General features: G+C 39.2%; 1 protein-coding gene across 1 annotated transcript; it reads right to left on the bottom strand.

The window, feature by feature from the left end:
- Positions 1 to 672: 672 nt before the first annotated feature.
- Positions 673 to 26,485, bottom strand: LOC111861219 (GMP reductase 1). Its single transcript, XM_023845614.2, has 6 exons — positions 26,295 to 26,485; positions 26,041 to 26,160; positions 24,883 to 25,140; positions 18,371 to 18,559; positions 11,779 to 11,981; positions 673 to 1,622 (listed from the first exon to the last, which is right to left on the bottom strand). The coding sequence occupies exons 1-6, from the start codon at positions 26,379 to 26,381 to the stop codon at positions 1,424 to 1,426; spliced, it is 1,056 nt and encodes a 351-aa protein (XP_023701382.1). The 5' UTR covers positions 26,382 to 26,485; the 3' UTR covers positions 673 to 1,423.
- Between the last annotated feature and the right edge of the window lie 372 nt (positions 26,486 to 26,857).

Raw genomic sequence — 26,857 nt, 5'->3', positions numbered from 1 at the left:
GCATAAACACTGTAGATCAATGTACGAACACATTTCTTGGAATAACAGTTAAAATATTCAATAAAGAGCAATAAAATCGTGCTAATTTAACGTTCCCAATGAATTGGAAGTGAAATCAAGTTTTTTTTCAGCATTTCCTATGTACCTCAAACACAAAAATACATACCATCAGAGGTGAAACCACATAAACTTTCAATATTTACCTCTAAACCATAATTTCTCTTAACAACCATGTATGACAAATGTCTCCATTTTCATGATATAACATGTACCACATGAGATTTGAGATTCTCATGACAATGACTATGAAGAGTACTACCTTCTGGGATATGGCCAGAACTGTCTGATGGTAGTTTACTAACTTTTGGATTAATGTTGGTAAACTTCTATAGGACTACAACTTCATCTCATCTCAGAAGAGAGTCCTTTTCAATATGTACCATATTCCTGTTTTCAAATCTAGTATGCTCATATGACATAATCTTCGGATGTCTGTACCTTTCTGGAGTATTGCAAATTATGTTTGCTGTTCTTTATTTGTAAATGTTCGGTGCCACTTTCAATACTGTATGTAATTCAATTCAGGCCACTTCAAAACAAAAAGTCCATGCACAAAGTACTTCAAAATTTCTTCACAATTTTGATGCACATAAAAATGAAGTTGGTTCAATATTTGAAAAATATACTGCCTCATGTATTATTCACTGCAGAGTGAAATAGCTTGATACTACATAAGCATGTCTAATACAGAGTAGCAGTTTTGGTAACACTAGGAATGAATACAGACATTTCAGAATTCTTACATTGGTGAGGTACAGAAGAGATCAAGGAATACAATGTGCTTGAATAAAGATATACATTTCATCCAATGACCTTGCAAGACAAAGCATGGTTAAAGCGTAGATTTTTTTCAATAACTCTTTCCAACAGTGAACATAAAATAAGTAGTAATGGCAGGTGAATCTAACATATTGTTGGTAAGCCTGAAATTTGATCAGGATTTCAACGTGGACAACTTCGCTCAATAATTTCTTCTCAGCTGATAAATACATCAATCACTATCACATTTTTCTTTACAAAGAAAGTAATCTTAAAGACATACAGTATCACAAGGGAATCAGAAGTTGATACACCACCTTCAGAAAAATTCCCTGTATTCTTAGAGGTAATTTACTATTTCATATACCATTCTGATTTTTGCTGCCACAGCAACATGTATCACAATTATACGAAATAACACCTTACAATCCAGTACTGTTTTCTCAAATGTAAAGCAGCATTCTACTCCATAATCACAATTTTTGCTTCCCATATGACAAAAATGATTGTGCTACTGAGGTGGCATGCAGCAGTCTCAGCACCATCTCACTGTTCAAATGCAGAAACAAATATCTAGCAAAGAAATACATGAGTCAGTGAATGCTTACTCACCCTGGTCAAAATTACTATAAACCTGATTTACTTGCTGGGTGCAGCGTATGAAGGTGGCACGTCGAGGTAGCTCCCTCAGTTTACCAGCACCTGTGTAGGTGCAAGCTGAGCGCAATCCACCCAAGATGTCTAACACAGTCACTTCTACATCACCTCTGTATGGAACCTCCACTGTTTTACCTTCTGATGACCTGCAAGTTCATGTAATGGGACAAAATTTCCTTGATTGTAGACCACAGATGTGCAATTAAGACAAAGAATGAATTAGTGTTTAATAAGATTTAAAGAAGTTGTTATCCTACATATTTATAATGCTTATAAAGATATATCACTATCCTGAATATGTTAATATATTCCAGACATTAAAATCCCTTGAGATACAACATATTCAGTACTTATGTATAAATTCAGGTTGATATATATAAGGTGCTAACAGAAAGTTCCCAGACTAGGCAAAAAAAAGAAAGAAATGCTGACTTATCTTACTCAATTTTGGCTACCATCTCCTTCAAAACAGTTTCCTTGGGAACGTATAGAAAGCGATCCCATTGTTTCTTCTATGCTTCAAAAGCACCGTAGAAGTCATTTTCCTTAATGCTGTTTAGTACCATTTGCGATTCTCTTTGGATGTCAGACATTCTTTCAAAATGTTGTCCCTCCAGTTTCATTTTCAATTTGGGAAACAAAGTAAAATCAGAGGGCTTTAAGTCCGGCGAGTAGGGAGGATGGGGAACAATAACCATGTCGTTGTTAGTTACAAACTCTGTGGTTTTCAGGGACATGTGGGTGGGTGCAGAGTCGTGATGAACGAGCCAGCGGAGGTTGACCAAAGTTTCGGTCTTTTTCATCACACATTTTCTCTCAAGTGTCTCAAAGCAGCAGAGTTGACCACAGTGTTAGGAGGAACAAATTGATGGTGAACAATCCCCTTCATGTTGAAGAAAACAATGAGCATGCTCTTTGTTGAACTCCAGATTTGTTGCGCCTTTTTTTGTTCTCGGTGATTGTGGGCTCTTCCACTGCAAAAATTGTTGGTTTGATTCTGGATCGTAACAATAAATCCAACTTTTGTCACCTGTTATGATCCTAGAGATATGGGCAAAAGTTAGCCCCATTAGCCTTCTCTCGTAGCTCAAGACACACATTTATGCACCGCTGTTTTTGATCATTTGTTGTGAGTCAAGGAACAAGATTTCCTGGCAAGCTCCATAAGAGAACCCAGCAGTGTCTGCAACCTCATGGATTGCTGGGCGATGGTTTTCGTGAGTGAGTTCTCAAATTTTTTCAACATTTCTTGTTGTTTTGCTGGTGCTTGGTTGCCCTGAACATTCATCATCTTCAACTGACACTCGACCAGCCTTGAAACGTGAATGCCATTCAAAAACTGCTGTCTGGCTTAAAGAATGTTCTCCAAAAGCCTCACAAAACATTTCAAGGGTTTCAGTAGTGGATTTACTGAGCTTCATGCAAAATTTGACGCAGACACATTGCTTGATTTTGCCATCCATTGCGGACAAAACAAAACACAAAGTCGAAAAATCACTCACGTAAAAACAATGTGTGTTCACAGTGTGGTCCTACACTGCAGACAGGTGCAACAAATTTGCAGAAGTGTGTCTTGGTCTCCCCTCTCATCTTCTTTCACTGAGGCACTTACAACAACAGTCTGGGAACTCTCCGATACACCTCATAGAAAGTTGTTAATACATTCAGACTTGAGGTCAGAAACATCCCCTCCATTATCCGCCCATCATAAATTTGTAAAATGCAGGATTTAGCAGGTGTTTTCGTAAAAATTAAAGCTATCCCTGTAACAGGCCACGGTGGCCCATAGGGTTGTGAGACGTTGAGGGTCCCACATTATCTAGACCAGGGGTCTCCAAACTTTTCGAAACGCGGGCCACATTAGGTAATTCAGCACTTTCAACGGGCCGGATAAAATGAGAAATTAATAACTCTAGGAAACATCCTCTATTGGCTGGGAGGGGTAACCGATAGCTGTACCACGCCAGCCGTCATAGAATGAACTAACAACATTCCTCGCTACCAATTCTCGGAACAGTTAGAGCAAAACTGGGCATAAGCTGCCTTTAATACAAAAATGGTAATAAGTATGACATCGGCAGTGGTGATGATCTGCTACAACTACACTGCACCACTGCAAGAAGTCTTATGCACAAGACGGCTAGTAACGAACTGCTCGCGCTACCTACATTGCCATGAAGTGACATTGCCGATTGAGGCCGAACAAGTACAAAGAAATACCGCACAGTATACGGTCCAGAATTAGTAAAATTGTGAATAATATTAATATTAACATAAAATGGAATATCAATATATTTTAAACACAATCTTAATTAATGAATTTGAAATCTATGAACAAGTATTTTTTTTACCAGTACTCACTGGAAAATTAGTTCAATTGGCGCATTTCTACACAAATCTTTCGCAGGATGGATAAAATCACATCGCGGGCCGTAGTTTGGAGACCCTTGATCTAGACAATTGGCTCACAGGTGGCAGTAAGGTTGTCAGCCTTACATACCAACTGCCCTTTACCCACCAAGAAGATTCCTAGTACTCATTTCTGTTAGAGGCTGAGTCGACCCCAGGACCATAGTGCGGCTGTAACAATTAGGTAAATTGAAAAAATCCACCACATTGGGACCTGAACCTGCGACCTTCCGGCTGGTAGCATAGTGCCTCAACCAATTACACTACTGCGTGCAACCCATTTGTTTTTGCAGTTCATGTATAAATCAACAGAGACCTTTCACTGGCCAAGAAACTCCATGTTATGGAACCCAGCGATTCATCACAAAAGCACATCACTAGTTTAGAATTACCTTCATTGGTTGCATCCTGTTGTGTGTTCCAGATAAATAAAATAAAGATCGAATATTAAAACTGAGCATATTTGTTGTGTTGACAGTTGACATAATTCCTTTATACAAGGGGACAAAAAAAAAATGTACTCACTCTTTGATAGTCAATGTCTTTGGAACAAAATGACATGTAATTACAATTCTTGGGCGATAGTGTAGTGTAATGTTTTCTCAACAGATGCTGAAGGTTACATGAGTCACGTGAGTGTCGTACCGCACGTTGTGGTCTGTCATTGCGCAGTTTGATTGGTCCTTTCTTCTTTGAAGGTACTGTAACTGGTCAGGTGTATCTCGATATGCTTCAGACATCGATTTTCCCTGCCATTCGAGAGCTGTTTGGAGATGAGAGATGTTACCTACAGCAAGATGGTGCTCTACCTCACTACCATCCAGATGTCAGGGCGTACTTGGATGACACTCTTCCTGGACGATAGATAGGTCGAAGAGGTGCCACTGAGTACCCACCACAGTCTCCAGACCTAACAACTCTTGTCTTCTACCTATGAGGAACCTTGAAGGATGAAGTTTATCGACAAAAGCCAGCTACACTGAATGCGCTACGAGAAACCATCGAAACGTCACGTGCAGCCATCATACCAGACACACTGACAGCCGTAGTTCGCTCAGCAGTATCGACGCTGTTTAGCCGCTGATGGTGGTCACTTTGAACACATACAATGACTCTCTCTGTGCAAGAATTGTAACTACATGTCATTTTGTTCCAAAGATATTGACTATCACTATTCACTGTTTGACCTTCTGGCAGAAATTCTTTGTGAATGATTCCTTTGGAAAAGAAGAAAATGGTTAGCAGTGTCTTTACTCGACTCTTATGCATGCACACCTTCTTTGGTTTCGGCTTCTTTGGGCTCAACCATTCTGCACTCTGCCGCTTTGTGAGAGGCTCATATTGAAAACACCATGTCTCGACACCAGTAACAACTGATTTTGTAAATTTTCTATCCCTTTGGGCCAACCGTAACATGTCTTTGCAGTGTTCCTTCCACTCTGGCATGTTTTTCATCACCTGACAGTGCGTGTGATACAAACCATGCACAGACCTTCCGATTGCCCAAATCCTCGGTCAAAATTTGATGCACAGTACTTTTTGGTATTCCCAAAAGCTCCTCGATGAGTTTTGCAGAAACACATCTGTCTGATGCAAGGATTTTGGTCACTTTTTTCATATTTTCTTCAGTGCGACTTGTTCTAGGCTTTGATGCATGTGACACGTCTTCAATGTCCTCCCTGCCATCATGAAATATAGCACACCACCGAAAAATGTACGAGCGACTGAAAAAATCACTACCATACACACTTTTCATCATTTAGTACACTTCTCCAGCTGTCTAGCCTAACTTCAAACAAAATTTGATGTTGGCTCTCTGTTCAACCGCCATTTTCCGATGAGCGTCAGAACAGTACTGTTACATTCAAGGTCAGAACACACGATGCAGCGATGCTTGTGCTTTGAAATTACAGACAGCCACAGCTGAAACTTCAAGAATCTTAATGCCACAACTCGCCAACAGATGGCATTGCAGCCCCCCCACAAAAAAAAGAGAGAGAGAGAGAGTCCTAACGGATCCTGGACACACTGTGTATGTGTGATCACTGTGTAACTTTGTGATCTGGCAGTGAGTCACTTGCACAATGAACGAACTTAAGGGTAATAGGTATTGTAGTGTGTTAAGGTTCCGCTTGCTTTGATTCTTTCAGCTCAAGGTCTGATCTAGTCACTTTTGCAATGTGCTACACAAATCTACAGCAAATTCCCATAGTAAAATCCTTAATAAGAAAGAAAACTAGGAGAAAGCACACTTGCAAGTCCGTTTGTAAATACCCAGAAGTACAAGTCCCATGAAGTCATGTATATCAAAACTTGTTAAAAGGTTAAAGGGTTCAGTCTGTGATGGATGGAGACAATCCAAAAAGAATGTGATAACTGAAGAGAACGTTCCAGACATTCACATATAGTTAGTGATCAGCCTTCACAATTCATTGGAAAGTGGGGTTTCAGTGGGATCTATATTCACACAGACAAAATGCTAAATATCCCTGGACAAAATATACACTGAGCAGGGTCTCAAACAACTGGATTATGCAGCAAGAATTCATTTTTGTGACTGGGTGCCGCAAAATGTGCATTATGAGGTTCTGGAATTACAGCTATCATTCATACTTGATGAGGCATCGTTGTATCTTAGTAATTATGTCAATATGCAAAAATACACAACTATGGGGTGAAGAAAGTCCTCATGCTAATCAACATGTGACATAACACAGTGTAAAAGTAAAGGTGTGGTGTATGTGCATGGCATCAGTCTCCTGATATTATTTCAGAAAACTGATATGATTGGTACACCAGCAATATGCTGAAAGTTCATGGCAGCTATACATGAGGTGTCTGAGAACAGAAAAATTAGTGAAGGACTCTGGCCTCATGGATTACCTGATGATATAGTGATTATCATTTCTGGGACAGTTTGAATAGAAACGTGTAGAAGAATAACCATCACACCACCAAAGTTAACCAGAAGATAATAATGTATGTAATTGCTTCTGTTTCCAAGGATAATTTCAGAAAGTGTATAAAATCTTGTTTATGCACCACATATGCACAAGCAGGTCACTTCAAGCAGTTCACAGTCAGTGTCACATGTAAGGAAAAATTGGGTACTTCTGTCTCTAAGGTCACCTAGCTAACTCTTGCACTGCTATTGCAAATACCACATTTCCATCAGAACTGAATTATCTGTATTAGAAGATCTGTATCCCTACCAGTGGAAAAAGTACGTAGGTCATACTGAAAGTCATGAGCAATTTTTTTTGCATGCAACCTGGGAATAGCAGACGAAAGAGAGTATGGTGGTAGGTGGAACCAGCTGTTGTGTTAACCTTGGGTGTCTTGTGACATTAATAGCTTGCATCACGTGACCAGTATCACTCCTAACAAAATGGCCGACAACCATATGTCGTTTCGCCAACGTGCTGTCATCGAATTTCTTGTGAAAGAGGAAATCCCTGCTGCAGAAATTTGTCAGAGACTTCAGCGTGCTTATGGAAGTGTGTGCATGGGTGCGAGCAGTGTTCGAAGATGGGTGAAACATTTTAAAGGTGGGAACACCAGCATCGAAGATGAGTCTCGGAGTGGTCGTCCTTGAACAGCCTCAATTGAACGCAACATGGAAAGACTGGATGAGATCATTCAAGATGACAGGCATGTGACTGTGGACACAATAGCATGAAAACTTGGAATAGGGCACAGTGCAGTACAGGAGATGATTGAAAGCTTGGGCTATAGGAAAGTTTGTGCTCGTTGGGTCCCGCGGTTATTGACCGAAGACTACAAAGGTCAGTAAAAAGCAATCACCTCAGAACTGCTGCAGAGATATCGACACGAAGGCGATGATTTTTTGCTCTGTATTGTGACAGGTGACGAAAGCTGGTTTCACCATTTCGAGCCTGAAACGAAACGGCAGAGTATGAAATGGCACCATTTGCATTCTCCATAAAAAAAAAAGGCAAAGACAGTGCCATCAACTGTGAAGGTGATGGGCACAGTCTTCTGGGATGCAGAGGGGTTTATTCTAGCCGAATTCCTGGAACCTGGGCAAACCATCAATGCTGCTCGTTATGTCCAGACGCTGCACAAGGTCCGTTGTGCATTGTGCGATAAACGTCCGGGATGAAACATCATCATCCTGCATGACAACGCTCACCCCCATGCTGCTCGCCTCACATTGGAAGCAATTGCAAAGGTGGGGTGGGAAGTTCTTCCACACCCCTCCTATAGCCCTGATCTGGGAACCTCCGACTACCATCTTTTCAGATTTGTGAAGGATCAGCTGCGTGGACAACGTTTTGAGACAAGGGAGGCAATTCAGAAAGCAGTGTGTCAGTGTCTTCGGATGGCTCGAACGGAATTTTACAGAAGGGAAATTTTCAAACTCCCAGAACGCCGGGAGAAATGTGTACAAAGAAGTGGCGATTATGTGGGAAAATAAAGAAAGGTCTGTAGATTGAGGTGGTGCATTTGGTTTGTCAATAATAAAGCATGATCCTATACAAGAAATTGTTGCTCATGGCTTTCAGTACAACCCTCGTAAAATAGCTCTTTCAGAGTCAGTCTCCAGTGTGTTATCTATGCAGATGTAAGCAATTAGGAGAACTGACAAAGTGAAACAATAACATCCTCAACACCTGATTAATCATATGTTTTAGTTCTTTTTCACTGTCCATGGCTACAATTAAGAGTCAGGTAACAGTCATCATTCTCTTCACATGCAGTTAAAGAGTCTGCACCTCTAAATAGAAACTCTTTCTTGATTGCACAGCAGAATCCTGAATGCTCTCATAACTCTCATGCAGGGACAGTCATGTCAGATCATAAAGAAATGCCTAATCAAATGGCATGTGTGAGATATATGTTGACCATAGTCCATGATGGCCAAATGGTTGAAAGAGTGAAATCAAGAGGAGTCCACGAAAATAAAAAACCAAATAAAGTGATGGATTACAATATGTATAAACTCGGTGTCAATAAATCTGACCAAATGTTATCGAACTATTATATAAAATCAGCGAAGTCGTGGAAGAATATTTTTTCCATCTCTTTGATCTTAAACTTGTGAATGCTCAGATTTTTCAGTAGAAGTGTACAACAAAATTCAGATTCCATTAGTCCATGGAAAAATTGGAAGAAGGGCTTGTTGCCAAAGTGGGGAGGGAACGGACGGCACTATCACAGAGAAGTTCTGTAGGCAGAGCTCATTATTCTCACAGGATTCCTGCAACACATGCAAAAGAAAAAGGAAAATGCCAATACGCATATAAGGTCTGTGTGGACAGAGGGAAATGCCACACAGAAGTACACCACCATCTACTGCCAAAGGGTGATGTAGGTCTCTTATCTTGGGGCCTGCTCTGAGACTTATCACATTGAAGTTAATTATTGGGACTAGCATTTCACAAGAAATACTGCTACAGCACTTGGATTTGCGAAAGTCTGAAAATGCAACGATTCAGTTGTTGAACATATGTATGTAATACAGGAAGATTGAAATGTCCTGCACATCAAACTGAAAGTTATTATAAATTTTACTGCAGTTAACAGAATTATATCTCCTACCGCTAGATGGTACTGTAGGAATACTAACAACGAGTAGAAACGCCATCTGTCATGTATCGGTCATACAACGTCTGCAGTATAGCTTTGTTCATTGCGTGACAGATATGTCGTTTTCCCAAGAATGAGTTTTCATTTTGAAACATTATTTCGCCAGTCGTTCTTATTCATGTGTCACAGATGAGTTACATAAGGAATATTTGGATTCTGTAATTCCTAACAATTCGACTATAATGAGAATAATTAGCCAATTTGGAGAATGTGGATCAGTATCAGATAGGAAGAGATCTGGGAGAATGGCCACTTCGACTGAGGCTAAACTGGCTGACGTGGAGAAAATGATGCAGCGTTCCCCTTCAAAAAGCCTAAGGAAACCATCAGCGCAAGCAGCGATTTCGTACAGAAGTGCTCAGAAAGCGATGAAGTTACATCTTTGTGCATATCGTGTTCGCTGTGTACAGGAACTGAAGGACCTGGATAAAGAAAAACGTTTAGTGTACTGCAGGTGGTTTCGGACATTTGTTGGCAACCATGGAATTGAAGAATTTGATCATGTTTTCTTCACTGACAAAGTGTGGTTTCACCTTAGTGGCTACGTGAACAGTCAAAATAATACGATTTCATCATCTGAAAATCCACATGTGTTACATGATGAGCCCTTGCACTGTCAGAAAATTGGAGTGTGGTGTGCTGTATCACGTCGTTGAATAGTGGGCATAATTTTCTTTGAAACAAAAGTGAACAGTCCAGTGTACCAAGGCATCCATTACACGGTTTATTGCACTTCTTGAAGTTGATGAACATGAGTGTTGGTTGCAGCAAGATGGTGCCACATGTCACACATCTAATGAAATCATGCAGTTCTTGCGTGAGTTTTTCGGTGACCATCTCATTTCAAAAGGACTGTGGCCCTGCGTTCACCCGATTTGTCCCCCGCAGATTTTTTCCTTTGGGGGCACCTCAAAGAAATTGTTTATAAAAACAATCCGCATTTACTGGATGACCTCAAGAGGAACATTATGACTGAGATTAACAGCATTAGTTTACAGGAGCTCCATAAAGTGGCCTCAAACATGGTAAAAAGAGCTCGCGCATGCACTGCTGAACAGGGAAGCCATTTCGAGCATATGTTGTAAAGACATGATTTGATTTTGCATTTCTAAGATGTAAGGTTATAAACATTAATAGTAAGTGCTGTATGTCTTGTAGTTTGTGCATTAAACCAGCAAAATGTAATTGCTTAGTGTGACGTGCGTGACTTCTCGATCTCCCCGTATATGCATAGGTTTGTGTAAACAATTAGTGTGTGCCAATGAGAACTGTAAAAATTTGGAACAACAGCACTCTGTCAAAAATAAATGTAAGCAAAAATATTTTATTCTGCACAAAGGTGTAAGCATATAACTGCGAATATTTCATGGTTCTATCATAAAAGCTAATATAAAATATAGTTAGCAATTCTTTTCAAAGGATGGAGTGGGCAGGGCATGTACCACAAATGGGGGAGAAGAGGAATGCATATAGGATATTGGTGGGAGAGCCAGAAGGAAAGAGACCACTGGGAAGACCAATGTGTAGGTGGGTGGACAATATTAAAATGGATCTTAGAGAGATAGGATGGGATGGTATGGATTGGATTGATCTGGCTCAGCATAAGGACCAGTGGAGGGCTCTTGTGAACAAGGCAATGAACCTTCAGGTTCCACAAAATGCTGGGAAATTCTTGAGTAGCTGCAGAATTGGCAGCTCCTCAAGAAGGGCTCAACTCCAAGAGTGAGTAAGTACCCCTTTAAAACTGCTGGCACATATTAAGGTGAATATTTAAATGGCTCTGGACTTAAAGTGTCAAATCTGTATTGTAGGGTTAAAATACAGCCGTAACTATTTTCATTAATAAAATTAATCAAAAGCAACCACTCCAATCTTGAGATTTATTTTTCTGCATTTCTTTACATATCTAGCGACCTTTTAACTTTACAACATTCTAGAAATAAAAGGCACACAGGCACATTTTTGTCAGGATATAACCTAACCTGCTAACTCAAGACAGGGTAAAGTGGCCAGCACTTATGAATGTGGTACTGAACCTTTAGGTTCCATAAATGTGGGGAATTTCTTGAACCGCAGAGCAACTATTAGAACCTCAAGAAGAACTCTGTTCTAAGAAGTGAGTTAAGGATAAGCACTATTCCTAGATGAGTAATTCTGTTTAAATGAAACTTCAACAACTTACATATTTTAAAACACGCACATGAAATTCTTATTTAAAACAGAATACAATGAGTCAGAACTACTGCTTTAGAGAAATGAACTGTTAAGCATTTCCAACTGTACCTGTACTCTGCTACTCTACCAGCATGTTTTTCCATGGCTGTTGCAGAAGACATGCCATAGAACAACTTAAATTTGCGCCCATTGCGCTGGATAACATCACCCCCACACTGGTCGTGTCCAGCAAACATTCCTCCAGCCATCACAAAATCCGCCCCTGCTCCAAATGCTTTTGCAACATCACCAGGGCACGTGCAGCCTCCATCCTGCAGTTGCATACATTTCCTCTTATCCACTGAGAGGTACAGTTATCACATGACATGGTGGTGAAGACAGAAAACCCCATGACTCTAGAATGGCTGTCCAATCTGCAGCCCACCATTTAACTGATGTGCTATCATTTTATTGGGTGTACTTGGTTTTGATCACATAGAGAAAGATCATTTATTCTCTGTGAGACAAATAATCTGAACACCATAAAGTAAATCTGTAATTATAAAAACTGCATCCTACAAAGCAGGAAACCAATGATTTCACTGCAATTTAACACTGCTACAAATTTCAGAGTGTACATTATGTGTAAACTGCAGCTCATTTCAATAAACAAATCTGTAGTTACTCGTACAAGACACTAATTCTGCACAGGATTGGAACAAGCCTAAATGCTGCTGCAAGTAACAAGAAATTCCACCTCAGTTAAAAACAAGTAGTGTTTCCCAAATCTTTGTCACAATTAATACCACAAAATTTCTGAACAATGATGAAAACCATTACTGGTGTTGTAGTTCTTAATATGGGGTCCTTCTTTAGTAACTTGATGGTTAATATGGGTTTTTTAGTAACTTGATGAGTCTATGGCTCTGCACTTCAAGGCGAGCGGTGTGCTGCTTGCTGTGAGGACCATGCAAATTTTGCCAATAAATCAGCATGCCTGATGGCCAAAAACGTTTGGAATGAAGTACAGTAAAACTTGGTTATAGCAACATCGGTTTCTGCGACACCTTGTCTATTGCGTCAAATATTCAATGGTACGAACTAATTCCTCATAAAGCAACTGTTTTTATACCTTGCTTAGTACGACATGCACAAATGCATCAACCTCGTATGTAACGTCATTTTCATTCCTGAATTTCTCTGAGATGAACATTGAACGTAATTTAGAAAGTGTGTATTGGGCAAGTAACAGGAAACAGATGAAGATAACTGATTACTGTACTCGTATCTAGGTACAGTAAGGCACAACAATTGATGTAATCTACTGTAATTTGGTGAGTAGGCCTACCTTTAATATACAGTATTAGTGCGGTGTGTATTGTCAGTGAAAAGCGCTGTAATATGTCTTTGATATTACACATTTGGGCAATTCCACGTTCATGTTACGTTAGTCTGTACTTAACTACGTACTTCACTAAAAAATGCAACATTTTAACTCTGTTTTTGGTAGATTTTTACGTGACTAACATAAGGCTACTGTGGAAGTGCCTATTTCGGTTACGACATTCGTTTATAACGACATTATTTTTAGGTCCCTTTGATGACGTTACAACCAAGTTCTACTGTAGTTAACAATACGCAGATCACAGGTGTTGCTGAAAATGCTGTCCTCTCTACATGCAGATATTTTTCACAATTAACTGTTTCATTATAAAACATAGATACAACAGTCCTTCTTGCACTTACAGCACACCAGACACCAACTTTCACTGGATGGCTTCAGAAACTATGTTGCTATTCTTGCACTAGACTTTGACATGCCAGTCTCCTGAACTAGACATTTCAGTGATATTCTAGGTGTATGTTAAAGTCTGGCCCTGTGTTATCTAACTTCGCCTCAGTAAGCACTCAATGCTTATGCTTTTGTTTCTTGTCTATTATGAGTGCCATTGTTCTAAGTTTATTCATCAAACTGTGAACTGTTTGTCTGCTGGAAACTCTTTCATCATACAATTTATGACAAAATTTTCTCCGACACTTTCTAGTAGATTCGTATTTCATGTAGGTGTCACGCAAAAATACACATTACTCTAAGTATAAAAAAAAATAATGGAACACGCTGCTCACTAACTGTAACTGAGAACAAATGGCTAATGGAGTTGATAACGGAACTGATAACAGCTGACAAATCATAAACAAACTCTCACAAATGCACTGCACTGCTAGCTGTGAAGCACAATGCCATCAAGCAGGCTACAAGTTAATTATGTCCCTTCATTCCAAACATTATTGGCTGATTCATCGGCAAAATTCATAAATGGCAAGCAGCACACTGCTCACTGTGAAGTGCAGAGCTGTGAACTCGTCAAGTTACAAGAAAAAACAAAAGACTCTGGATAACTATATTTATATTGTGGCGTAACATGTTTTGATTACTGCAAATTTACTGTCATGATAAAACTGTAGCAGACATTATCATAAAAAAATGTAGAATGTGCTGCCCTTGGTGGCTGCTTGGTTGCCCTGTGCCATTACATGGGATCTCATTCTGAACCATTATTACTTTATGTGTACATAACGAAAAGCAACAAAACTGTATTCAAAGAACTGTGAAACATATCCTTCAAAATAAAATTTCATTAGTATGAAATTTTTTTAGACTCTTTACTGCTACATGTACTACGTATCATATTTGCAAGACCCTAGTAATGAATGAATGAATGAGGAGTGGGTCATAATAATCTGGCCCCTTGCACCATGGTCTTCAATGATCTATTGTTCTTCCTCTCTTGAGTAATCCTTTATTAATCCTACACTTCAAATTAAATTTAGACTCTGTTTATGGGGGCGTCACCTGGTTCCATAAAGAATTGGCTCATGTGATGAAATCTTAAATAAGCTATGGCCTCACAATCACATAAGATAAAAACGCTAGTACAGAAAACTCCTGATTATGTTGATTAACTGCATAACTTAAAGAACCCCTTAGTTACTGATTATAGCTTCCTGTAATGAATGATTTAAGTAGACTTGAAAGGATTCTGACGATGGTATATGCTGTACAGAACTATAAGGCTTATTTTGGACTCTATCCAACATCTGGTGGTTTTCTGTCTTATATACAGAGTGTCCCAGGAGGAATGGACCAAACTTCAGGAGGGTGTTCCTTATGTTAAAGTATGCCGATATAACCCAAAACACCTACGTCCAAAGTTGAACGGTTACGGAGATAATGGCCAGAGAAGTGTCAAACTTTGACCGGTGTTACACATTTGTTGATTACCAAATACATATTAAAACTGGCAGGAATATGTGGATTCTGTAATGTTAATAATGTATGTAACATCAAACTAACTTGTGAGTGACGTGAAGCCATAAAATTGAAGTACGAAATACTCGCTCGCCATGTCATAATTGTCCTTAGGGTTTCCAAGCACTATACATGACACATGACTGGTGAGCGATGACATAATACTGCTGTGCTATAAGCCGACCACATAACTGTATTATACGTACATTCACAGAAAATCTCTTTTGGAATTTCGTTTCCATTATCTCATGTGGATTATTATGGAACCACGTATGCACATTTCGTAAATTATTTACACCGTCCAGGGTAAAAGACGCCTCATCACTACACATGACACATGAATGGCAAGCGCTGGTGTAACATGACTGACTGCATATTCTGCTATAAGCCAACTACATAAGTATTAAAATACAGTACCTGCTTTATAGTAATTGTTCAAAGTGTCCTCCGCCAGCTGCAATGCAGTTTTCGGCACGCATCATGAGGGATTGGGTAGCAGAAGCAATGTTGCCTGAATGGTGACGTATGTGCTCTGCCGCTGCAAAAATACGATTTCGCAGTGCTTCTCGTGAATTGACCTTAGTTTCGTAGACTAAGGTCTTCATGTGGCCCCAGAGGTAATAATCTAGAGGCGTAAGATCTGGCGACCTCGGTGGCCATGCAATGGGACCACCACGACCTATCCAGCGGTTAGGGAAGGATTCATCTAAGTAGTGTCTCACGTGCTGAGTATAATGTGGAGGAGCCCCATCATGTTGGAAGTACATTTTCCTCCTTATCGTTAACGGGATGTCTTCCAACAAACATGGTAACTCATTCCTTAGGAAGGCTCCATACGTGTTTCCAGTTAAATTGTTGTGAAACACAAAAGGTCCGATCAACCTGTTCCCAAGCACACCACACCATACATTCACAGAAAATCTCTTTTGGAATTTCGTTTCCATTATCTCATGTGGATTATTATGGGACCACGTATGAATATTTTGTAAATTATTTACACCGTCCCGGGTAAACAACGCCTCAACACTGAATAAAATGACGCTTAACAGTTCGGGATGAGCTTTTATCCAGTGGCAGAAATCCATACGCTGAGCATGGTCGCCTGGTTCCAGATGTTGTACCCTTTGATCATGGTAAGGATACAGGTCTTCATCATGTAAAGTTCTCCACACCTGCATACGTGATACGCCGATGTGAGAGGCCATTCTACGAGTGGACAGACGCGGACTTCTGTCAACCATGCCAAGAATGTTCTCTCGTGTGTTTCTCATTTGTACATCCTCCCTTTCCGACTGCACAGAAACACTCGGAAGAGAACCAGTCTCACGCAATGTCTGGTGAATTCGCGTAAATACATGTCGAGATGGAATCCCTCGATCGGCAAAACGCCTTTGGTACTCTTCAACAGCAGCACGTGCATTGCCACCGCAAAATCCATACACAAAATGCATATCACAATACTCAACGTGTGAAAACACAAAAGGCATTTCAGCAACACCGCACAAGTACACATAATTTACTAACCATTCACGACGCTGACGCAAGATACACCGTAAGTCTCTGTAAGTAGCGCATGAGATTACGGCTAGCGTGACATCACCACACTCAAGGACAAACAGATAACAGTCACAGCTGAGAGGTACAGTGCGTGGACCCGCTAGAAGAACACACTTTTCTCGGGCCATTATCTCCGTAACCGTTCGACTTTGGACATAGGTGTTTTGGGTTATATCGGCATACTTTAACATAAGGAACACCCTCCCGAAGTTTGGTCCATTCCTCCTGGGACACTCTGTATATACCAGACGATGGATAGAGTCCAAAATTAGCCTTATAGTTCTGTACAATGATTTAAGTGTTGACCACTACATCTGTTTCAATAATACATATCAGTGATACTTTACAATAATATGAAGTAGACTGTACATCTACTCACCCTGTGTAATTTATTGTTTTACTGCTTTTTGGGCAAGCCTACTCCCACTGCAAAAGGCATGCAGTATTCTATTGGAAAGATACTCCTCTCATTGTTTAGTAAGCAGTAACTTGACCAGTAACAGATTTTAATTAACCAAGCTACTTCTCCCTCCATTACCAAGGATAATCAAGAGTTTGCTGTACAAATGACTATTTTAGCTTTTCAGTGCCAGCCACCAAATTTCTTATAGGTGCCACTAACTTATGCCACAAATACTATAAAACTATCCTTGCTGATTGTATTACATAGTAGAGTCCATCTTTTTTCTAACATAATTAATACTGAGATTATTTTGATGTAAATACATTGATTATAATTCTCTACTTTGAAAAAAGAATGGTAGGCATTGCTAAGAAATGGGTTGACACACTGCTCTTGAAGCATAAGAAAAAAAACCTGTGCCACTGGGTCAAAATTACTTGCCCAGCTGTCTGCATGCACACATGCATACACGTATATTCTCTGTCTCTCAAATATTAAGGAACATATTAACAACCTGCATTTTGATCATTCTTACACTTTTCTATTAATAGCATTATATGTTTCAGCTGACAGAAACAGTTCATATTAAAAATAGAGCAATAAAAAATAATGGTTCTCTTGGCAGATGCCTTGCTAAATGGACAATTAGATGATCTGCTGGATGAGTCATTGAGCTGTTTGGGAAGATGGCTGTGGTGGCAGACAAGAATGGATTGGTTGAACAAATCAGCCATATTGAATTTTGCATTCAGAAGTTGATGATATAATTTCAATATATTTGCCGGACATGACTTCTTCAAAGAATAAGAAGTTCTGGGAAGAACCGGTCACCTCGTTCCTTTTATATGACATGGACTGCATATAAAACAACATATCCAATAGTTATTATATTGTTGTGTATTCACTGTTGTGGGGATGTGATCACCAAGCAGTTGTCTAGCAATCGAGCCACTGCCTGGCAACAACCAAACAACAATGGGGGTGGGGGGAGGTACACAGACATCAAGGCAATCTCAAAAGCCTACTTAAATTTTTTCTTTATTTTGAATTAGGAAAGTAGGCTAAAAAAATCATCACTTTTTCATTGCTCCACAACATGTGATGACTTCTCATGCAACAAACATGCAGAAGAAGTTGCATGACCAGGACAAATTTCTCCTTCATTCCTCGCATTCCTCCACCACCACACATATGAAATTCTTTACTCCCCTCTCGACTGGCCAGCAAGCAATTTGCATTAATGTGAACACCACTAACTGAAACAAGTCTAAATCAATTGATCACATTACAATGAAACATATTTTCTGAACTAAAATATAATGAAGAATACCTATACTTCCCACCACTACTGGCATACAGTTCCAAATATATTGACAGAATATCACCAATATATAAAAACGTTTACATATATTACAAGCAATTACTCTAAGATATTAACTTAATTTACTCACAGAAATGATATGTCCCTGCAGTCCATGTGCAGCATCTGCACATTCAAGAACAGCACTCAGCTGTGGGAAGCCAACACCTGTCTTAATGCGTGTAGTGCATACAGAACCTGGGCCAATCCCAACTTTTACTACATCAGCTCCTGAGAGAATCAACTCTTCTACCATTTCGCCTGTCACCACATTGCCAGCCTGAACACATGACATTAGAAAACAATAAATTTATATACATTTTCATGGCACTGAATATCACTCAAGACTTTTGGGTGGGAATGAGGAAATGGAACCTAGTATGGACACAATAAGAGTGCTGAGGGGAAAGAAAAGAAAGGAAAGCCCTCTTCATGGAATTTTCATTTTCTGTGTGGGTCTCAGGAAGGAACTGAAATTATGAGAAATGACAATCCTTCCAGGACAAAATGTTATTCTGAACATCAGTATCCACCTACATGACTGCATAGTGTCACAACCCAGAAGACCACAATTTTACTTCTAAATTTAACATGCAGTTCAAAGGAGCAAAGTCAATGGCTAACTAAAATGAGGGTAATACACAGCCAATTGCATATCTGAGTACCTGACCATGAGGTAAAGGTAAAAGATGCTAAGCTATCCCTGTAACAGGCCTAGGAAGCCCATTGGTTGAGAGATGTTGAAGTTGTAGACAATCAGTTCACAGATTGGTGGTGAGGATGTCAGCCTTATTCATTGGCCACCCTTTACACCAAGGAAGATTCCTGGTCTGAACACCATTTAAAAGATTCTGAACTTCAATTTACACATTTGAGTGATTAACATTGTTTGCAAAACACTGTAGGAATTTTTTTCCAAAAAGGGTAAGCATATTTGTACATAGCAAATTAAAATATAGCACCATAAACTTAGAAGAATTCACCACTGAAAAAGATATTGAGGTGTGTGCAATTCATCTGCCTATGAATTCACTAGGACAGAAAAAATTTTATATATTGACTATTTATAGGTCTCCATCGGGCAATTTTATAAATTTTTTGGAGACATTAGATATGATTTTACATAAACTATAATGTGAGAGTTATAATATAATTATGTGGTGAAATAAATATTTCCCACCAGAGTGGGCCATAATTGATAAGTACCATAATTGATAATTTTTATTGATATAATTAGAACTGGTAAATGTATATCCATTTATAAATGGACTATCAGATCATGATGCCCAGATGTTAATACACTCAACTCTCGATTATCCGGGGGCGGATAAACCGGTTTGCGGCTTATATGTTGTTTAATATTCATTCACTTTTGTTTCACATGGTGAGTTGTGACACTATTTTCGAACTAGTGTGAACTGAGCTCTGCATTTTTTGGTCCCGTTATGCTAACACAATGTTGTAGGGTAGGGGTGAAAGAATGCAAGGATTTATGGAAAGTTTCAAGGACAGATGGACCCCCGGAGTTAGTCTCTTTGTATCGATCTTCAAGTGCATTAGCAAAATGTCAGAGTGTAAAAGGATGCGTGTTGTGATAAGTATTGAACAGAAACTCGTGTGAACCGGGCTTTGAAATGTTAAGCAGTGACAAAATTGTAAGTTCAGTGGGTGTGCAGCCAGAAGAGCGGGAAGAAAGTGAGAACGAGGAAGATTTGGACCGATGTGGACGCTGCTAGTAAGAAAATATCACATGGTGCTGCTCTTAATCATTTGGAATCCTTACTAGACTATCTTGAGAGTGAAGAGAAGAGTTTATTAAGTGACAAGCTAATATTACGAAGGCTTCATACGGATATCTGTAAAAAGGAAAATGCCGCGAAAAAGCAAACAACAATATTAATTTTTTTTTAAGTGTTAAGTGTGAGTATTCGTAAAAAGTGTTGGATGTTGTTGAACACTGTGATTAAAATAAGTAATTCATACTTCTGTGTAATGTAAAAAAAGTATTACATAGGCCATGAGATGACATAAAAACGAGTTTGAATAAATTTAAATACAGGTAGGCCTACAGTATTATGAAGGTACAGTATTACAGTACTACTTTTAATAAAATTTGTCTTAACTGGGTTTTCGATTAATCGTGATTTCCATCCCCACCATTATCCTGGATAATCGAGAGTTGAGTGTACTACATAAAGTACAGAATCAGGGACAAAACAATATACTTACACAAAACGGATGATAAATAATGATACCACAGCAAATTTTTAATTACGATTAAGCCAGGAAACATGGGAATTAGTCTTTGATGAAAATTACATCAAAAAGAGCTTCAATTTATTTCTAAATATATAATTGAGAATTTTTTACTCTAGTTTCCCTTTAATTCAGAAAAAAAAAGGTATCCGAAAAAATAACTCATGGAACCAGGTATAATGAAAATGTGTAAACATAAACGAGAAATCTACAATGAATTAAGGAATAATAAGACTCCTAATTTTAGAGTTTATTACAGAAACTATTCTAAAATACTGAGTGCTGTGATAAAAAAGGTAAAAAGATTGGAATATGATAAATGTATCCTACATTCCTGAGGCCGTGCCATAGCTCAAGCGGTTAGTCACTGGCTTCGCACCATGGTGGCCTAGGTTCAATCCCGGGTCTGGTCAAGTGGGATTTGTGGTGGACAAAGTGGTGCTGGGGGCAGCCTTTCTGTGAATACTTCAGTTTCCCCTGCCAATCTTCATTCCACCAAATTCTCCACCATCACAATCACCCAGGGCAGGCTACAATAGGCCAATCAATGGCCGCCATGCCGAGTGGACCCAGTTGGATTCCACCCCCCACTAAGCGAATAATCCTACATTCCCACAATAAAATAAAAACGACTTGGGGTATTATAAAGAAATAAGTAGGTAGGAATGCAAATAGGATAGAAATAAATACAGTAAAAGTGATGGTAAGATACTGAATAATCAACATGATATTGTAGGAGTGTTTAATAAATATTTTTCCATTGTTGCTGACAGATAAAAAGACAAGCCAACAGGAATTCCATACCTATGAATGATTCAAAAAACGAAGAAAATCATATGTATTATATGGATCAAACTTTTATAAATTTGTGCCCTAACGTAAACTATAAATGCTCTACAAATGAAGAAATAGTGAATATAATAAAATCTCTTAAATTAAAAAAAGTCGTGTGGATATGATGAGATATCACCCATTATTTTAAAAATAAGTTGGTCATTTATAGTTTCACCTATAAACTATATATGCAATAAAATGTTGAGGGGAGGAGTTTTTCCTGATAGACTAAAATATGCAATAATAAAACCCTTGTATAAGAATGCTGATACATGGGATGTGCCTAATTTTAGACCTATATCACTCTTATCATGTTTCTCAAATATATTTGAAACTGTAACATACAGGTGTATCAAAACTCAATGGCAAAACTTCAGGATCGGACTCTTTATATAGAGAGAAGAAAAAAAGTGTATGACAACATGGTTCCGGAACTGCATAATTACAGAGTTATCCAACCTTTTAGTAACGTTAGTGCAATCTGACACTTCCAACACTGTTGTATTGTTACAGTGAATACGTCTCTAATGCCAGCTAAAACACTCTGGTCACGTATCAGAGGAAATGTTCAAAGTGACCTCCTCCTGCCTGAATACAGGCCTCCGCTCATCGCTGCATTGAGTGCCGCACATGATCAAAAATGCCCTGTGTAGTGCGTACTGTCTGACAGGCTGCCACAGTGAGCTCATGGAGAGTTGGTACATCAGCAACAGCAGTCGAATACACGACAGACTTTGTCCCCACAGGTGGAAGTCCAGGGGATTTAAGTCAGGAGAGCATGGTGGCCAAGCAATTGGTCCACCTCTACCTATCCAACAGCAAGGATAATGTGCATTAAGGTGCCTGCGGGCAGACAGACTGAAATGTGCGGGAGCACCATCATGCATGAAGTACAGCTGTTGACGGGATGCTAGTGGCATGTCTTTCAAGTAATCAGGCAATGTAGTACGCAAGAAATCTGTGTAGTTCTGTCCATTAAGCTTGTCCGGAAGAACGTAGAGTCCCAACAAACAATCACCAACAATGCCTACCCAGATGTTAATGGTGAACCTCTGTTGATGAGATAATTGGATAGTTGCAAGGGGATTTGTGTTTGTCCACAAGCGCTCATTACGAAAATTTTGGATTCTGTCCCTTGGGAATGTTGCCTCATCCGTGAACAACACAACAGCTGCGAAGTTTGGTGTCGCACCGCATTTTTGCAGGAACCATAGGCAGAATGTTACTCTTGCAGGATATCCGCAGGAGACGAGGCTTGTACACGCCGTAGATGATATGGATACAGGAGCTGTTCTCATAGCAGTCTCCAAATCATCATGTGCGGGATATTCTTCTGCAGGCCTAACTGCCTTGAGCTGACTCCAGGACTTTGATCCACAGCGTTGAGTACATCTTCCTCATCCTCAGGGGTTGTACTTCATGGCCGTCCCCGTGTCTGGTGGACATTCGAAACTCCCGTGTCCGCATAGGAGGTGATGGATTCCTTCAAATGTCTTTCAGTCTGGCAATCTGCGCATTGGGTAGTGTTCCTGATACAAGCGAAGCACCTCCGAAGCAGTACCATCGGCCAAACCATACATGTAATGAATGCTCACGAGTTCTTCATTTGTGTACATTATGTTATCACTTCACAGTAGACTGCAAACAACACTTAGTAATCACAGATAACACACATCATACACACCTTTCGGATATGGCTACAGTTACTTAACTAGAGATGACAGGATATCATCTGTGCATTCTACAGGTATTCAGGTCCACATCAAATTGATTCGCAACATGATTACTAGTGTAACAACTGTAACTGGTGTCTCGCAATTTTATTCCGGCAAACAGCACGTGCCGGCGTGCACTCCGTAATTACAGACTCGGATAACTCTGTAATTATGCACTTCTGGACCCATGTTTTCTTCTCTCTATATGAAGTGTCCGTTCCTGAAGTTTTGATACACCCTGTATACAAGAACTTTAGAACATCTTAACAAGTATATCCTAAATACTGAAAAATATGGACTTAGGAAAGGATTAAAAACACATAATGCAATTTACAGAGCTACTGAGATTTTAAATTCTATGAACAACAATTAGTGGCAAGTGTTATTTGTGATCTGGAGGAAGCCTTTGACTGTGTAGATCATGATATCTTGTTGTCCAAACTTAAATTTTATGGTATTACTGGGAAAGATCATGCACTTTATGAATCTTATTTCAGTAACAGATATATAAGAACAGCAATACATACAAGTGATGTGAATGCAGTATGCTGCAAGGGTCTGTATTACGGCGTTGGTTGTTTCTCTTACATATAAACGACTTGCCTAAAATTTTAATTTATTTTCTACACCTATAATTTTTGCTGATAATACTAGCATCTTATTTTCACATTCTAATATAAATGATCTTAACAGGAATATTCTTATAACAACTGAAATCTTAAATGGATGGTTTAGAGCTAATAAATTATCTTTAAACTTTAACAANAATATTATATTTGAGCATCCTGTTACACTCGCACAATATATATAAGATAAACACCGTCTTAAGTGTAACAATTTTATTGTAGTTCTTTCTTCCTTCTCCTCACTCCACACTACATGTTTCGGCCCTAAACGGCCATCATCAGGTGTGTATTCTCACGTAGCTGCTAAAACAGTTTATACAACTAGAAAGACTAGTGATTTTAAATTTTAACAGGCAGTGTAGCAGCTACGTGAGAATACACACCTGATGATGGCCGTTTAGAGCCAAAACATGTAGTGTGGAGTGAGGAGAAGGAAGAAAGAACTACAATAAAATTGTTACACTTAAGACGGTGTTTATCTTATATATATTGTGCGAGTGCAACAGGATGCTCAAATATAATATTGTAAGACACACTGTATTCAATCTGGGGGGCATGTGGTAGCATAGTTGGTTGAGGCACTATGCTACAAGCTGGAAGTCCCGATGAGGTCATTGGATTTTTTCAATTGACCTAATCCCTCAAGCTGCGCTATGGCCTGGGGTCGACTCAGCCTCATATATATATATATATATGCATGTGTGTGTAAAATAATTTAAAAAAAATCTCTTAAAAACATTTTAACACTTTAACACTGAGGTGCTGAATAACTTCTGTTTTTACTGTAACTGTAAATTTAATTAATTACATTTACAGGACAGACTTGGTGAACAATAACCTTCGTAACTGCAAAGCACTCATTCACCTGTTGAGCACCTTCTGGTGATGGTTTCTTAGGACCAAAAAATGTAAACATTTTTATGTAATGAAATCAAATTGGTCACACTTCATTGTGTTGCTGTTCACTAAATGTCAAAAAATGTGACAGACCAGAATGCCTTCTATTACCATAACTGACAGGCTTTTAAAGAAGGAACTATTTTTCAACAATATAAGTGGACTTCCATGAAAGTTCATGTTAAAAGTATTTTTATCTGCAGAATTAAATTAAGAATGCATCTATCAAAATTAGCATCAGTCTACTTAGAGGCAATTAGTAAAACTTGACTCACGATGATAGTATGATTGGGAAAGGTGGCACGCACTTTACGGACGTACTCAACAAAATGCTGAGAGTAACCATTGGCGACATCTAGGCAGATGTAGGTCACACCTGGAATCTCTTTGAGAATCAGTGCTAAACGCTCAAAGTCTCCTTGACCTGTACCAGAACTGGCTGCCACATAATGCAGGCATTCAGGATTGTTTTCTGCAAAGTCCTTCCATTCCTCCAAACTGTAGTACTTATGCAAAGTTGTGAACAGCCCATGCTGAAAGGTTACAATATGAAAACTGTTTTTAGTGTACATTCAACAACCCATAAAATCACAAGCTACACAGCCAAATTTACTTAACTGTAAATATTAACACCCAGAATATTCACATCATCAGCACAGACCAACAGCTGGTTTTCTTGGACCTTCCTAATGGCATATTCTAAAGCAAAGTTGAAAAGCAGTGGCGATAAAGCATCTCCTTGTTTTAGACCATTCTGGATAGGAAAATTATCAGACAAATGTTTACCTATATGGACTTTATTGTATGTTTCTTTCAAACACATTTTAATCAGCCTAACAAGTTTCATGGATACCCCAAACCTTCTCAGAATATTGTACAATACTTCCCTCCTAACTGAATCATAGGCTTTCTTGAAGTCTATGAATAGCTGATGTACTGTCTCATCATATGCCCATTTTTTCTCCAATATCTGACAAACGAAAAGATCTGATCTGTAGTTGATCTATTATGCCGAAACCCACACTGATGATCCCCAACAATTTCATCTATGTATGGACTTAACCTTGAATGAAGAATATTGGATAAAATTTTGTATGAAGTTGATAGCAGTGATATCTCCCAGTAATTACTAAAGTCAGTTTTATCACCCTTCTTGTGAACTGGTACAATAATAGACTCCTTCCACTGATCTGGCAATTTTTCCTTATTCCAAATAGAATCAATTTGCTTATGGATCTTATAACGTAATATTTCACCTCCTGCTTGAATAAGTTCTGCCAGAATTTGATCACTACTTGGCGATTTATACCTTTTCAATTTTGCAATAGCAATTCCAACCACAAAGAGGCTAAGATCAGGTACTAACGGCTCAGCTGTAATCGTATCTTCCGTCATAAATAAATTCTCTTATTCAGCTGATACAACATACTAACCTTTGCAAGGGCCTTAGCAATTTCAAAAGTTCCAACTGTATCCATATTTGAAGCTATCACAGGAATGCCCTTGTACGTTTGTTTCGAATTTCGAAACGTTATCTCCCTATATAAATCAACCTGTAAAGATAAAATCATTATGAGTTACATCTGAACTGCGGGTCTCGTTCAGGGGCAACACCGCTATCCAGATTATTACAATATGCAGGCCATTTCTAACGGGATTTCCAAAAAAACACAACAAGAAAACTTACATCTGCCCTACTCCGCAAAGTGCTCCTCTTCGGTCGTAACAACACATCTTTGAAGTCCAATTTAATTTCATTAATAATATTTGGCATAATGACCCAAACAATGTGAAGACGTTTCCCCTCCTAAACTTTCAATCAAAGTTAAACCACCTCCTCACGTTTCAACCGTCACGCGCTGCACCAGGTACCACGGATTACCACGGACCATTAATTACACACCGATTCAATCGTCACGCGCTGCACCTGGTACCACGGATTACCACGGACCATTTAAAACACACTGATTACTCGTGAACTCGTGAACAAACACGATTCTTGGAGTGGGGCAAAGAGTACAGATCTGATTGATTCTGCCAAAGCTATGTTGTAGGCTATTATTCTGTGCTCAGAATTATGGTCCTTTTCGGTCTCTGTCAATCGTCTGGTATTCTAGAAAGTAGCAAAGAGAACGTTTCGGGAACTGGATTTGTTTCCAGCCTCAGGCGTGTGCGAAAGACACGTACTCTGTTTGGGTCCCTTAGAATAGGTGTCTTCCCTCCAGCACCCNCCCCCCCCCAGGGACGGAA

This window comes from Cryptotermes secundus, unplaced genomic scaffold (genome assembly GCF_002891405.2).
Source record: "Cryptotermes secundus unplaced genomic scaffold, Csec_1.0 scaffold1799, whole genome shotgun sequence".
In the NCBI taxonomy this organism is placed as follows: Eukaryota; Metazoa; Arthropoda; class Insecta; order Blattodea; family Kalotermitidae; genus Cryptotermes; species Cryptotermes secundus.
Note: the sequence above shows the minus strand (reverse complement) of the source record. Positions and strands in the feature narration are given on the sequence as shown.